Source organism: Parambassis ranga, chromosome 3, assembly GCF_900634625.1.
Source record: "Parambassis ranga chromosome 3, fParRan2.1, whole genome shotgun sequence".
Taxonomy (NCBI): Eukaryota; Metazoa; Chordata; class Actinopteri; family Ambassidae; genus Parambassis; species Parambassis ranga.
In genome coordinates this window covers 15,693,993-15,710,140 of record NC_041024.1, presented here as the reverse complement: position 1 = coordinate 15,710,140, position 16,148 = coordinate 15,693,993, and the positions used below count along the sequence as shown (strand labels likewise).

Sequence of the window (16,148 nt, the reverse complement as noted above, 5' to 3'; positions counted from 1 at the left end):
AAATTTGTCTGAGTGCCCTACATTTAAACAGAGATATCAGGGGAGGATGGAGCGGGGCTTGTGGGAAGAGAAGCACTTTACTACTGGCGGTCAAAATATAGAAACCAATTCAGAGCGGGGACGGGATGTCAGAACACAACTGATTCTTTCAAAACAATGGAACATGCAGAGAAGATGCTGGTGGTGGTGCTCAGGGCATCCCTATGCATTGTGAGCATTATTTATTTCAATAATGACTAATACATTATAATTAATTTTCCTGCCTGTTCTTTAAAAAAAGATTTTTGGAATTGAAATATTGTGAAGCAATTCTATAAATTAAGACATAATTCTTCTCAGTTCCAACCGACTAAACGTTTCATGCACAATAGGGCATGCATTGGAACAAGCAACAAAAAATGGTCATATTTCTTCTTTTTAATCTTTGTTTTAGTTTCACTGGAATTTTCCTATCATTACCACATTCCTTGTGTGCGTTTCCTCCAATACTGTGTATCAGTAAACAGAGAAGGATGTTGGTATGTGTCACAAACTGATAGACACGTTTACCACACAAACAATCAACACACAGACATTCATCTCTGTGCGTGTGTGTGTGTGTATATGTTGTCCCAGTGTGAGAGCGAGGTAGACAGGCAGGTAGACAGACCAATGACTTGTCTGACAGCCATCCCTCCATCCATCCACAAGGCTGGCTTGGCTCAGTGAGAGGTGGAGGGCCAGGGTGTGTAATATGTAGGTTTTAGTTCCACTCTGGTGAATAGGAGGAATCGATATCTTTCTGCTGCTGCTGCTTCAGACACTTATTGGCTTTGGTTGTGGTGTCACAATGCTATATAGACAGGCAACACTTAATACTGGCGTTTTTTATTGGGGAGTGTCCTGGTGTCACACCAGACTAAGGTACATCCAGTACCATGTGCATGTGACATTATAGCTTAAATCCCCTTTCCCTGCCTTCCTAGTCACACACAAGCTGTAAATTATCTGTAAATCCCTGCAAAAGAACACATATCAGACAGAGAGATGATTACAGACAACGAAAAAAAGACGTCATGTAAACGTATGGAAGAAAAGTCCTGAAATTCATCATCATTTCATTATTTTTAGCTAAAGGGGTCACTGCCACTGAAGGTTAAAATAAGACTAAGCAGAATCTTGAAATTGAAAAAAGGATGTAAAATACATTCATAATTTAAAACATTTTTCAGCTTACGAAACTGAAAAGTGTTACCCTATGGGCTGCTGTCCCTACATGTGAGTAGATGTAAGTAGCACCAGCACACACCAAATGCGTGGTGGTGTGTTCGTGGGTATAAAAGTAGAAAGATCATGGGTTTCTATGTTGCTCAGTGACTCGCTCATGTGTTGCTGGCCCATCTGTGAGCAAAATGACCACAACACTGTGTGTGTGTACGCACATGCATGAGCATCGGTTTATGTGTGTGACATGGTGATGCAATGATTGATGAGACAGTTGCCATTCTTGCTAATGCAAAACGCACCTATCCCTGAAGAGAGCAAATGCCACAACACACACACACACACAACTGCCCTTTGTAATTACCCCTCTAGTTAGGGCAGTGTAATGTGTTTGATTCACACATGCAAGATGCATCCATAAATACAGATAAACCTTATTTTAAAAACCAGTTGGTTACCTGTATAAACACTGACAGGTAACCAAAATAAAACAAAACTAACATTATGTCCCTATTTTTGCAGGATTGTGGTTAAAAGGAACAATCATGCCTTAGATACACACGCTCTTTGACATAAAAATTAACTTCTGTAATCCTTGATTCTCTCAAATTTCCCTTTTTTCTCAATAATCACTATTTATTCTCATTATTAGGCTGCCCTAAAAAGACTGAAGAACTAACTTTCTTCATTCAGTGTTAGTGTGTGTGTGTGTGTGTGTGAGAGAGAGAGAGACATTAAAATGATCATTAGGTAATCACCTATACTGTGTGGATGAACAATTATATACAAATGTGTGACAATATGTTGCTTTGTGTGCGTCCGCACGTGCATCAGGGCAGGTGGGGTTGGATGCAGCCCTGTGTGTGTCTGTGTGGATGTGGATGTGTGTGCATGTTAGCGTTAGCGACGGGAGCTGTTAGCGGGGCAGGCGGCAGATGGGCTGTCGGCCTTAATAGGGACTGAGCGGGTGCAGAAAGGTGACAGCTCCACAAGGGAGGGGCGTGTGGAGAGGGAGGAGAGTGTGTGTGTGTGTGTGTGTGTGTGTGTGTGGGCGTGCGTGTGAATGTGTATGTGTATGCGTGCGAGCATGTGCTATTGTGGGGGTGAATGGTCGTGGAAGACGAGGATAAAGGGAATGTGGTTCTGTGGATGTGGAAAAAAAGTGGATCAGCTGCACATAGGAACAAACCTCCTTAAGGCAAGAAGTGTTCAGTAAATAATAATTATGTTTAATGAATTTATATACATTGACAACTACTTTTATTTAGTGAATTCTATATCAAATTACAAGTATTGCAAATATGTCCTATTGATGCTGCTGTATTTTGCATAGATTACAGTAAGTTAAAGATAAAAATATTACTTTACATCCTATCATATGAATATTTCTTTGGAAATATGGAAAATATATATATGGAAAATGGAAGCGCAGAGCTTGCATAGCTGTGTAAATACCGTTAGTAGAACAGACCCAAGGTTCAAGTCACTGATGCTTCGTTAGGGTCCAATGAAACCCATGTGCAAAGTGAATACATGCGAACATGTGACTGAGGGGGAAACAAGCAGCAACATTTGCTTTTCTGCAAAAACACCATGGACCGCAAACACTGGCGTGCCTTGGACATTTTATATGTATATAAATATGTTCATTTATGTAAGTAACTAATATCAATTAAAGCTTAGGGTTAGTAAGGAGAAACATTCAAAAACCTCTATGAGCACTGCATTGATGGCTTGACCAAGAAAGCCTTGCCAAATGTTGCTGAATTCTCTGGATCAGAGAAGATATACTCTTCACAGATGTACTTGTAAGAGAGTGTATTTGTGAGGTTTCATAAAGTTGATTTCTTGAATTTTATTAATTCAAGAGAGATGCCTACATACACACAAAAGAAAAAAATTAAAGAAGTCTAGAAAGAGAAGAGGTTGTGTGGTGGGCTGGCCTGTCATTCTCTCCCCATCAGGCACACACATGAAGCATGATGGGAGGATGAGAGGAGGAATATTTCACTGTCAGTCGGAAGGTGGCATGGTCATTCATTTCCTTCTCGCTCCCTTAGTAGCAATCCCTTTCCTGTTCTACTATTTCCTTCCTCTTTTTTGTCTCTTTGAACTCCCTTACATGTTGCCGAAACAATGACAATTTAATCATACTCTCGGCCTGGACGTGTAGAGGGAGCGAACTACCCAGCCAGCCAATCGTTAGGGCTTTCCCCACGGACAACACAACAGAAAAAGTGCAAAAGACAGACAAGGCATTTGAACCTGCATCATTCTCTCGATCCTCTTTAACTTGCGCTGTGTGCGCGCACACACAGACACACACACAGCACCTCTCCATCTAAATCTGTTCTATTGTGGCCCGGTCTCTGCTGTCTCCTCCCATTAGAAGTGAGAAGCAGCATTAGAAGCCTTGAGCACAACACGACGGGCACGCGCACAGACACACTCACACAGATGATCTAAAGCTGCGCTTTAGATCAGACAGAACTGCAGAAACAATAGTTGTATATATAATAATAGGTGTACATATCACTAAGACAAAACCAATCTGTAAAACCAAACAGACCCAAAAGCAGACATACAAATTTGCACTGCGGACAAAAACTCCTGCATCTCTCTAAAACATTTCCTAAAAGTAGGCTCTCATGATTCTGCACCATAAGCAGCAGTAAGAGAAGTAATTCTTAGACGAACTATAAATGATTTGATAGATTGAGATAATAGTAATAATAATTGAATGCACACTTTGATGTATGGATGACGGAGATGTATGGATGACGGAACACGGGGAATGAGTGAATGAGCGCCGGGAGAGTGGGATGGGGGGATGGAGAAAAGATGAGTAGAGATGAGCGACATTGCCTCTCCCTATATATCACTCTCTCACTTCTTTCAATCACCACTTTGGCATTCAATCACACACGCACACAGCTCCACCGTCAATGTGGTGTAATGGCTAATTGCAGTGAGTGTGTGTGTCACAGCTGGTACAGTCTCCCTTACTGCTCTTTCAACACATAAAGGCCAGCGCTGACCCGTGACATACTCTCTCACACACACAACCACTGATGGATTGGACATAAATCAGAGAAATTCACATCATCAAGGATCATCCCATTTTGCTCTGTCATCCCTCTGTGGCTTTGTGTATAAACGTGTAAATGTGTGTGAGTCGGTGTGTTTTGAAAACCTCTACCTGTGTAAAAATTGGCTTTTTGACACACTTTGGTTTACTTTTTATTCTGCAAATGCTCGAGAGGAAGTCCCTATTGCTATGCATGTGAGCGTGTGTGTGTGTGTTAGTGCATGTGTGTGCGTCCATGCATACACGTGTGTCCAGCGGACCTCCTGAGTGCTGGTGTCAGACAAAAGCAAACCCCCTCCCTTCCTTGCCACCTCTCGCTCTGTCTCTCTCATTGCATCTCTCTCTCTCTTTACGGGACTAAATTACCACTGGAATGTTTGGACCCTTCACATGAGAGAGAGGCTGCCGTAAGCAGGAGTGTGTATGTGTGTGTGTGTTAAGGCTTATACAATGCAGAAAGGAAATAAATTCCATAGGGACAGACAGACTGATGAAAAGACGCACAAAAAAGAAGAACACTTCCTTACACAGACCGTCAATAGGTCACACACACAAAATGTGAGCAGGTTGGCACGAACCCATGCATGACAACAAACAGATGCAAATGCGTGCGCGCACACACACACACACACACGCACAGCCAGCAAATCAGCGCAGCACATATTGACATGCTTTGACAGATGAATTAAGTAAATGATTTTATAAGGAGATTAAAAGGATTTTAATTTACGCAATCTCTCTTTGGTCCCCCCTGTCCCTCCCACCAGTCAGCTTTACCTCTTTCTCTCTCTCTACTGCTTTCTCTCCCTCATGGCCTGAAAAAAATGAAGTGCACAAGAGACTGGCAAAAAGAAAAAGGCCAAACAAATATCCTAAATGCTTTATGTTCTAACTTGAATGCATGCTCTATTTTACATTTATTGTCATTAATTATTAATTTTGATCTTTTCATGGTTTTAAAAAAGAAAAGCATCTATTCAGTCACAGGATTTCCTGCTAAAAGTGTCAGCACAAAGGTGGGCCTTCATGTTTTTCCTAAATTTGTAAGATTTTCTTTAATCTGATTTCAGTTCAATAGTAAGCTGTGTGACAAGGAAAAGACAAATGAAACACTTGCCGTTATGACATCTTTATGGTTAAGGTTTGTTTTAACATAAACAACATTCAGCACACAAGTTCCAGAGTGAAAATGAGCGATATATTTGGTTTAAGATTTATCATTAAATATCTTCAAATACCAAATAAAAATGATCTGAAATATGAAAAAAAAATTATTGGATGTGTGTAAATTTAGTTTAATTTTAAAATGTTTGCCTACACACACACACACACACACACACACACACACACACACACACAATGTAATCTTAAACATGCACCAAAATGATCTTTTGATTGAAGAAACAGAATATTGGAGTTAAACACATAATTTATTTGCATTCGTATAGTTAAAAAACTAAATCTAGATAAATTGCATTTAAATGAATTCTGAATGAAATCACTTATGCAGCCTTGTGTTTTTCTTCATCATCGCACTGCAAACCTTTGCCTCATTGATCTGCACGGCCGCAGTGCATTTCTCACCCGTCCGTCTCCCTCACACCCACTGACTGAAAAAACACCAAATTCACTAAAGTCACTGTCGGAAATGTATTTTAATGATATGCAAATGTTATGTATATGGTGGCATGAGGGGAATGCAATTATGTTAACAGCTTAAGCGGTACTTGTTGTTATTATTATCAGTATGATCATCATTATCCCTAATATTTTAATTAGTATAGGAAAGCAGTGCCTGAGAGCAAAGGAGGCAAAGCTTGAGCAGAGGTAAGAGAACGGTGGATAGACTGATGAATTGACAAATGGATGGACAGATGAAGGAGCGGACAGACAGATGACTGGACCAGAGGGTTCGCTAAAATATCCCAGTGGTAACAGCTTAAACACACTCGTTGAAACACACACAGGTGAAGCAGGCACTTTCCACTGCTGAGTGTCTGGCATGAAAGAGTGTTTTTTGATGAGTGTATGTGTGCTTTATTTCTTAATGCTGCTTCTCTTCATGCCCTTCTGCATTATAGACTAAATCTGGTCAAAAGTCTTTCTTTTCTCATATAATTTAAAAGTAAAAACAGACTTTTAAACGTGCTATTATACGTTCTTAAAATACACCATACTGTGCTGCAGTGAAAAGACCAACACAGACATTTCACACCTATACAGTGTGCAGGGTCGAAACCTTGCAATCTAACGTAGACTAAATTCACACTTTAATCTGGACATTTAAGTCATTTTATTTACCAAAATGAATCAACATGCTCAATAAGATGTTAAAGGTTCCTTCTCATAAAAATCTCAGACTCTCTAAAAACTTGATTTATCCCACTGCACCAATGTTCAAATAATGATTTAAAACACCTGTTTGTATTTTTACCGATTGTTTAAATAAATAAACAATCACTGAAAAGGTGTGTCCTTTCAGATACTTGTAATTCTTGATAATATGTTAAAAATTAAGCCTTAAACAAATACATTATAAATTGAGTTAAAATGTGAGTTTGTAAAAATGATGAAAGAGTTTTGTGTTTACAAGGTGGTATAAATTCCTCATCGGCCAACACACGCACACACAAATGACGAAACTGGTTCAAAGCACAAAAACACACAACACAAACACAAAAAACACAAAAAATGTCAATTTCTTTAAAGAACTTTAAAAGATGGTGTTAAAGGATATATCATCTGCAGCAGCTTCTGCTCTGACTGGATTCTCCACCTCTGGCTCTGTTCCGTAAAGACTTAAACTGAGGCTTTGATTCAGTGTCATTCATTTTATTATTTACTTTAAGTCATTATTGCTTAAAACAAATATAACCTGAACTCAAATTTTTATTTCTAAAAATATGATTTCTATAAAATCCTGGCTTGATGTAAATCTGACAGTACCAGAAATGAGTTCTTGCCTACATGTAAAGAGAGTGCTGTCCACTCAATCACACATCACTACAGAACGTGTAAGAAAAGACAAACTGTGCGGTGGTAATTAGACTAACTATACATAATTAGTTTATTTTTAATTTCTATAAATATGCACACAATCATGCTGCTGTCTGCTTTGCCAATCAGTTGATCTGGATTTTTAACAGTGTGAACCTAAAAGAGCAAAGCATTGGCAAAAGGAGCAGCTCAGCAGCACTCGCTTGTTTGTGTGTGTGAGTGTGTGTGTAACTGTCTCTAATTCCTGTGCGGGGCCACACGCTGAGCTGCCCGTCTGAAATTCTACCTCCTCTGGCATTTAAGAGCGCAGCTCTCCCCCCTCTCCTCCTCCCTCTTCTCTTATGGGCCCTTCTCCTCCCATCTCTCCACTTTATTCCTGTAGCCTCAATGTCCTGCTGCCCAGCCTGTTATCTTGGACAAACATGCACTTAAAAAACACGTGCACAAGCTTAAACACAAGCACAGACACACTAACATGCAGACATGTCCTGACTGAGTTGTTGTTAGGTCCCAAGAAGAATCTGACTCTAAATAAAACAATGTCTTATAAACTGAAACAGTGATGGAGAAACTGTCTTATTATGTCTGTGTGTGTGCAGGTGTGTTTGTGTGCATGTCTCTTTTTCAAGTGGAGGGACAGAAATTCCGCTCCTCTACCCACTGAGTAAGAGCTGCTGTCCGGATACTGCAGCCATACACACATACACACACAAACACACACAGACAGTGAAAGCATGCTACCTGACAGCAGAAACAACCTTGACACAGTGCCGGCCACCTCCGCTGCATACCAGTACACAAACACATGCAAACACTCACTCACTCACACACAGTCACTCACAGTGGAAGACAATGGCAATGACAAGTTGAGTGATGAGTAAAAGATTAAAAGGTAAAATTTACCTACTCTTGTTCAGAGTGCATTAAAAAACACTCGGATAACGCGTGTCCTACCGAATCCATCGGCGATACCTGGTCATTGTCAACTCAACCTCCTCCAGGGAAACAGCAAGAAAATGTTTTTTGAAAAAATCAAAGTTTTTATATCTCTCCTTTCTCTTCTCCTCTTCTTACTCTGATCTTCCTCTCTCGGTCCTTCTTTCCACTTGGAGGGAGCAATACAATTATCAGGCTCTGCGCTGCCTGCACTGATCAGCTCTGCGAGTGTGCGTAGATGTGAGGGAGCGTGTGTGAGCAGTGTGTATGTGAGAGCCAGGAAGAGGGGGCTATAGACACACACACAGCCAGCCAGTCAGGCAGTTGGGACGGAAAGCTGTGCTGCTGTCCTAATCAACGACTTAAAGCCCCGATAGCTGCTCATGAATATTAAGCAGCATTTTGCATATGCAGTCCCTCAGGTCTCAGTTGTGCTATGATTGGTGCATGCTTGACCAATGGCTGCAGGGAGGGGTGGAGAAAGGGGTGGATACAGAGAGGGAGAGTGAGAGAGAGGGAGAAGAGCAGGTGGAGAGGGAGGGATCAGACAAAGAGCACATAGGGGAAGAGAAAAGGAGCGAAAAAGGAAAGGAGGGAGCAGAGACAGGTGAGGGAAAGATTTAAGACAACCTGAATCCTCCCCTCTTAAATTCTTTCTTTGTGTTTTTATCAACCCATCTTTCTGACCTGTTCTCTCTCCACTGATCCCACTGCTGTCACCAACACGAGAAATTACTTTTGCACACAAAAGTTAAAAACAATGCTGACACAACAGCCTGCTTTGAATGTTTAAAACAAAAACCTTCTATGTAAAGATTAACATTTGTGCTACACAGCATCTTTCAGGTTGACAAATATGACTTAAAATAACCAAACTGACCTAATCAGATCCCGAGAATTGCTAGATCAAAGGAGAGGTGTAAGCTTGACCCTAAAGCTTAATCTTGAATAATGTTTCACACTGCAAACACACAACACACAGACACAGTGAGACACACACAAACACAGCACAGCAGAGCCCATCACAGCCCAGCAGTAAAATACGAGATTATGGCAATGCCGGGGTGCTTGTCCTTTGTTGTGGAATGATTTGGGAATGATTGTGACGTTTTCCCTGCTGCTTGCTGTTTTGTCAAGCTCCCTGCCATCTCTGTACCAGCAGGCTGTGTATTCCCAGTATTTCCAAATGCCTTGGAATGTGGGCCGGAGAGGGATTCTCCAGAAGAAACAGCTAACCACTCCTCACTCTCAGAGCAAGGGGGAGATGGGAGGCAAGAGAAAAGACAACGCAAGGAGAGGGAAGGGCCTTTCCCTTTAAAAAAAGAAAATCTAAACCCAATAGAGAGACTGCTTTGCCACAATGATAGGCTCGCTCTTTCTTTTAAGAATGTTTTCTGTCTCTGTTTGACTTTTCCTAGACTCTGGTACCCCTGCTCACAGGATGGAGGGGAAGAGAGAAGTGTGGAGCAGAGAGGGAGATAGAGAGAAAGAAATCAGAGGGGTGGAAAGGGGGGATGCAAAGATGAAAGAGAGTGGTTGTGATTAGCAGCTTTGGAAGAGAACAGATAATAAAACATTTCCTGAAACCAATCTCTGCTTTGATGTACATGTGTATGCTTGTGTGTGCGCGTGCCCGGGTGTAACAGTAACAGCTTCTTTTCTGCATTTTTTCTGCAACAAATATTAAAGAGGGTGAGATGTTCACATTTCACCAGTTAACAGCAGCATTATGTTATTAAACACTAAAGTGAGGAAGCTGTCTGTAGCTACATGTAGAACTCAGTATAGGTCCTGTTAATCATGGTACCATCCAGTAATGTACCTAAAACCTGATTAATTTCCTATGAGACAAACATGAAGTAGCTGCACAGACAGGATCATCCCACTTCAATGTTTTTCAAGTGATATGCATATTCAGAATCAGAATAATGTTTAAAATATTGAAATATTGTAGAAGCAACATGGATAACAAAAACAGGATCCAGAACACCACACACACTCATATGCACACTTGTACATATGTATAGCGGCTCAGAGGCACATGAATGCAAACAGATGTAAACACAGATGCAGTGAGGTTCACGTACACAAGCAAACACACAGAGTTATGATGTATCCAGAGGCTTATAAGCATTGACAAAGATGAGTGTGAATCAATGCTGCCGTCACTACTGGCCAGACAAATCCTTTACCAAAACCTCTGTCTCTAACACACATATGTGCAAACACACACTTACACACATACATCTACACACATACACAATTCTTAATTTCTATAGCTGTGCAGAAAGATCAAGATGTAGGCAGCTTAACATAATAGGAAATGGAAATTGGTTTGTGGTAAATCAATTTATAAAGATACTGAAATATAAATGATAACCGTAAAGAAGAGAGAAAAATATCCAGATTGTAAGAATTCATAGCTTTAACACAGGAAAAAATTATTTTGATTAAATATGTGATTTTACTTACACAAAAATAAATGAAATAATGAACTGATTGTGTTTATGGAGGCATATTTCTTTGTGGCGTTTTACTTAAAATATTCAATGACACTTTTCTACCACAGTCTGTAATTTATGCAGATTTTGTTAAGACACTGAAAGACAGTTTTAGTACAAGTAGCAACGTGTTGAAAAGGCAGAAATCTAAGTATGAGGTTTTCACTGTGCATGTGTGGGTTTTTCTTACAAAGCTTTATATTTCATGTAAATAGGGAAGGCTGTTATAGTGGGGCACTGAAGTCATATCAGACACACAAAAACATAAGCAGAGCTCTGTTCTTTTTGTAGCTTAACAACATACGCACACACACACACACACACACACACACACACACAAGGCCCACCTGGTTCTAAAGCTTGATTTAGGTACTATCCCAAAAATTCTCTTTTCTCTTTCTTTAGTTAAACCCTATAATAACCTCTGTTTCTGCCTGGCTCCTCTTTTCGCTCTCTGACCCTCATCTAACACACCCCATAGAATATTGATTGGCTCCCAGTGTGTATGTTGACAGTGACCCCTTTAGGCCACCTCCTTCTATCACTGGACAAACCACAGAACTTTTAACACAAAGCTCAAACAGTAAATCCAAGGAAATACATATTTGTGTTTGTTGGCTCCCTGGCAATAACATTTTCATGATTTGAGATAACAATATACACAGAATATAAACACAAGACTGACCAACTCATTCCAAATTTCTGCGATTAAAAAATGTGATCATAAGAAATAATTGCATGCATGTGTTCAGTTCAGTTACAATATAAAATACTGCTGACAACTCACTTTTCTCTTTTGTCTGTGATTGTGTGTGTGTGTGTGTGTGAGCTTTGACCCTGTGGTGGCAGCCTGTTGACATCAGTGAAAGAATTATCCATTGCAACTCCTACTGACATCAATCACGTCACTCAATAGGCCACAGCAAGTTCATTCAGAAAAATGTGTGTGTCTGTGTGTTTGTGTGTGTGTATGCCTTTGCTGCTGGTCAAATCAGTCTTTAACAAACTCATGGAGCGGCCACTTTGGCTGCTGACCCCCAGGCATATGTGCCAGTCATAAACACTGCTTGTAACTACTGCAAACAAAGCTCTGTGCTCAATAACAGAAGCATGCCATTTGTGTTCATAATTAAGTAGTATTCACTCGGTGTTTTAATTGTTTTTTTATCTGACATTCAATAAAAATGATTATAATAAATAAAATATAATATATCTAATTGTTATTAATGGTGACTATTGCTAGTTAAGTGAAAAGTTAAAGTTTTATTGTCAGAATTATGACTACAAGGCAAAGCTTAACAAAAACTGAAGATTCCAGTTGGAAATGTTACAAAACACGCAATACTGCTTTTGTGAGGGAGGTAGAGAAAGAGAACAAGACATCTACTTCACTACCAGCCAACAGAGGGAGCTATGGGCTCTGGCCGCTTTACAACCAGCTGCAGCACAGACTTATAAATTGTGTGTGCAAGTGTGCATGCTTATGAGTGTGTATCTATAAAGGATACAAAATAACAATATATCATACAGCAAACTCGGTAAAAATATAAATAATAAAAACTATTTTAAAGCACCTAATATCCTCAGATGCACCACTGTACACACAAACAGACACACACAAGACACATAGTTACATTACCAGCAGGGACAGGAGAGATGGAGCAAGTTATCCGATAGCTCTGTCAGCAGGTACAGCAGAACACAGTGTGGAAACGGCCAATTTGACCACAGACCCCCTGCCTCCTCCTCCAGCCGGCTACCTACAGAACCCAAAGAGAGAAAAAGGGGGAGATTGAGGTAGAGACTGAGAATGAGAAAGAGAGCAAAGCAAAGCAATAATCTCAAAGCATGGAGTAAAGAGTCAGATATAGACCTAAAAAAAGCTATAGCTGCAATCCAAGCTGGGTAGTTTGTTTGGCCAGACCAGAGCTAAATGTTTATGCCCTGTATTAGTTTAGGTATAGTCACATTCAACATTGTCAATGGTTACTTATAATAAAAAAATGAATGAATGGTATGTAAAGTGATGAAATTTCACTGAGCAGGTGCACAGGTGAAAAATTTGGTGTGGCCACAATCTGTGCAAGCAAATGATTAAAAGAACTAAGAAAGTTTTTTTTTTTTTAAATCAAAAGTCATTGCTTGGGTAACTACATCATTCTGTCTGTGTGTGTACAGACACGTATTTGCCCACCAAGGCAGTGGAAAGATACAAGGAAGGGGCAGCGATGGTGATTAAGGCCAAGGAGAGAGCACCAGCTGCTGGGAAAATCTGCTGGGTTTAGGAGGCTTTCTGAAACCTGTCACCAAACTCTGTCTGTGTAACCTTTGGAGGAGGAGGAGAAGTTAAGAACACACACATGCATAAAGCACATTAAGGCTGAGATCGCCTGCGGATACACGGACAGCTGCAGAAACCACATATAGTTGTTTGTATGCTTCTCGACTGCTTAGCTTCTGCTGAGAGGAAGCATTCCATGCAGTGGACACAGTCGACACACTAACTGTTATTTTTTAAAAGGCAAGGTGGTTTCCTTTGTACGTTTGGTTGATTGTATGTTCTTTAAAAAGACAAACAGAGCTTTAAAGCTTCAGCATCTTTGTTCTAGCAGAATCTCACATTCACTTTCTGATGACAAAACGTACATCATTACAGTATACAGACCAATGTCACATATTTGTGTGGATGTGTGCATGAAGACAGCAAATATAAAAGGCCTAACACACACACTCACTCTCTTGTCCACACATGCTTACAAACTCGGGGTAGCACGTTGTGATTTCTTTAGAACAGACAAACATGTGACAGCCCTGATATTCCACACTAAGGTCAGGCAGGCTTCACAGCTATGAAGACAGAGATGTATGTGTGCATGACAAAAGGAGACACACACAGATACTATACAAAGAGAGAAGCAGAAATAAATAGAGATGTGTATAATTAGGTGACAAAACGAGGGTGAGGAAGGGTCATATGGAGGTGACATAAAAAGGAAGCAATTACCTCTGCTAAACTTTCTTCTAAGTTCACTATATCAACATAAAACATATGGGAAGATTTTTACACAAGCATCAATTATGAAAACATGTATCTAATGCCCAGGCTTTCAAAATTGTTGATGTTTTTGTTATTTTTGCTGTTATCCAATAGAAATTGGTTGCATTAAGTTGTGTGGACAAAAAAGAGGATAGTTTTTTTTTTCTCCCACATAAAATACATTCAAACATACACACATAGGTCAGTTGTGGTCACCATCCTGTCAGTGGTCAGATTGAAGGTTGGCTGGACCGCACCTCATAACAGACTGAAGGGAGTGACCTCATCAAGTGGGGACAGGCAAAAGGGGAAGGCTTTTCACTGGACTGAGGTGTGACCTCATCAAACGTGGACAGACAGGGCAGACATGATAGATGTCAACACTGAATATGTGTGTCAGTTGGTCTGTGTGTGTGTACATACTTTCCCATTCAGTCCATGTTCATATCCTGTGTACTCAGCAAATATGAGCACACAATGCAACTCACTAGAAACAAAATATTTCTTTCTGTCTTTTAAAAGAAAGCAATACACTGTGTCACCACAACATCAATTGTGTATCCATGCACTAACTTGTGTGCAGTTTTGAAGGCCAGACAATCAAAAGGAAATGGGTCTAAGAACTTTTTACACAGGGCAGAAAAAATGATGGACTGACAGAAAGACAAACACAAAGCTTGTTAAAACATAAGCCTCACACCATTTTCTTGACCTTACAACCACACACTCCTCTATGCCTCCTTCTCATTCTCAGGTTTTGATATATTCCCAGGGATAAATTAGAGCAGGAATGTAATTATACACAGAGTGAGTGTTGACTGGGCAGGAAAGCACTGTTTGTGTGTGTGCATGGATGTTTCTCACTTCCTGTGTGTCTGTATAAAGCAGTGTTTTGTATTGAAATAGGTGACTTCGGAGAGGTGCGCTCCTTTAATTACGCCGCTCTCAAACAGAACATGAGTGGGCTATTCCACTGGGATTAGTTGTCTCTCAATGCTGTCTCTTTGTTAATGCAACACACACATAACACACATGCACACTCAGACACAAATGTATGCCTGCCAAAAAAGCCCCTCTCTCCAATAGTTCAACACTCAATTTATTCAAACTGAGGTGCAAGCCAAGTGAATAATTCCACTACTAATAAAGACGGTAAGAGAGAGTGTGTGTGTGTGTGTACAGAGAAGATGAAGGGGGAAATAGATAAAACAGCTAAGAGTGGGAGAATAGGGTTGAGAAGAAAGCTAAGTCTACAGAAAAAAAGTGATGTTCAAGGACAAAAAAACACAAAATCCAACATCAACATCAATTGAAAGACTCAAACTGGTGAGCATGGATATTTGATTTGTACCAATGGTGTTTGTGTGCTTGCTTTTCAATGGAAGAAAGCTCCAGACAACTTTGACTTTAACAAGAAGGAAAGAGGTAAAAATGGGTGGGAGCACCACAGGTGTTTTCTTGGGTTGCATGAGAGCTCCCTACACTTCCCTCAGTTACCAATATTTGGTCATTTATTCCATCATCGGCAAATGTGAAGTGCAGCTTGAAAACAAAGTTTTTGGGACATCCCCTAAACAGTCATCTTCGATTCTCCTGCTTCACTGTTCTGTTGAGCTTAGGCTCAAGTAGGCCAGCTTGACTGTATTTATAACAGTAGTACTTACATGAACTGTTGTTTTCTTTAATTTCATGCTTTGTTTTTTCCTAATTGTCATCAATGTTAATACCAATGCCTGTTATTTTGTCATTTACTCATTTGATGTGATTTTTATATTAGTATCAGTGCTGTAAGCTGGTGAAGATTTGTATTAAATGGATAAAAATGCTGGCAGGAGGTCTGCAACAGTCTACACTACAAGATACACAGAACATAAACACACTCCACTTAATCTGTGTCTATGTCTAATGACGTGTGTGAGTAATTACACCAATGTGTGAGTGTGTTTAAGTGACTGTGCTCATGTATGTTTTTTTTTTATCTCAGCTTTTGTCTATGTCTGCCTGCAATGAGTATGTTTAATGGTGTGTGTGAAAATAATCACTTAATCGTCGCTTCCTCCATTTGAGGTGTGTGTATGTGTGTGTGTGCACGACTGTGTGGAGGTAATGGTTTCACTGTAAAATAAGCTGAAAGATGCTAACATAAGTGGAAGAATAAAGAGAGATAAAATGGTGAGAATGATTGTTAAGGGGAGGGGATGGGAGGAAAAAAGCAAAAGAGAAAACCATGAGTAGACACAGAGGGAGTGCACAGGTAGAAAGACACACCCCTAATCTTTATATCGCTCTCTCTAATTCTCCACAATAACCCTTCCATCCAATGCTGCAATCCAAACCGTCGGCCTGTGAATTTATAGTTGGCCCAATGATTGCTTCTCAGGCCATG

The 16,148-nt window shown here is 40.2% G+C and overlaps 1 protein-coding gene across 10 annotated transcripts in view; it reads right to left on the bottom strand.

Annotated features, from left to right (window-relative positions):
• Positions 1 to 16,148, bottom strand: part of esrrga (estrogen-related receptor gamma a) — a 110,991-nt gene that overhangs the window by 53,546 nt on the left and 41,297 nt on the right. For 4 of the 10 annotated variants that reach the window (XM_028401929.1, XM_028401932.1, XM_028401930.1 and 1 more), the window contains exon 1: positions 8,196 to 8,544. The exons of 2 other annotated variants lie outside the window; for them this stretch is intronic. In XM_028401929.1, the coding sequence (XP_028257730.1) occupies positions 8,196 to 8,251 (56 nt within the window). In that variant the 5' untranslated portion in view covers positions 8,252 to 8,544. Of the gene's footprint in view, positions 1 to 8,191; positions 8,545 to 12,364; positions 12,486 to 16,148 lie in introns of those variants that run through there. 4 more of the 10 variants (XM_028401935.1, XM_028401938.1, XM_028401937.1 and 1 more) reach the window with 2 other exon arrangements.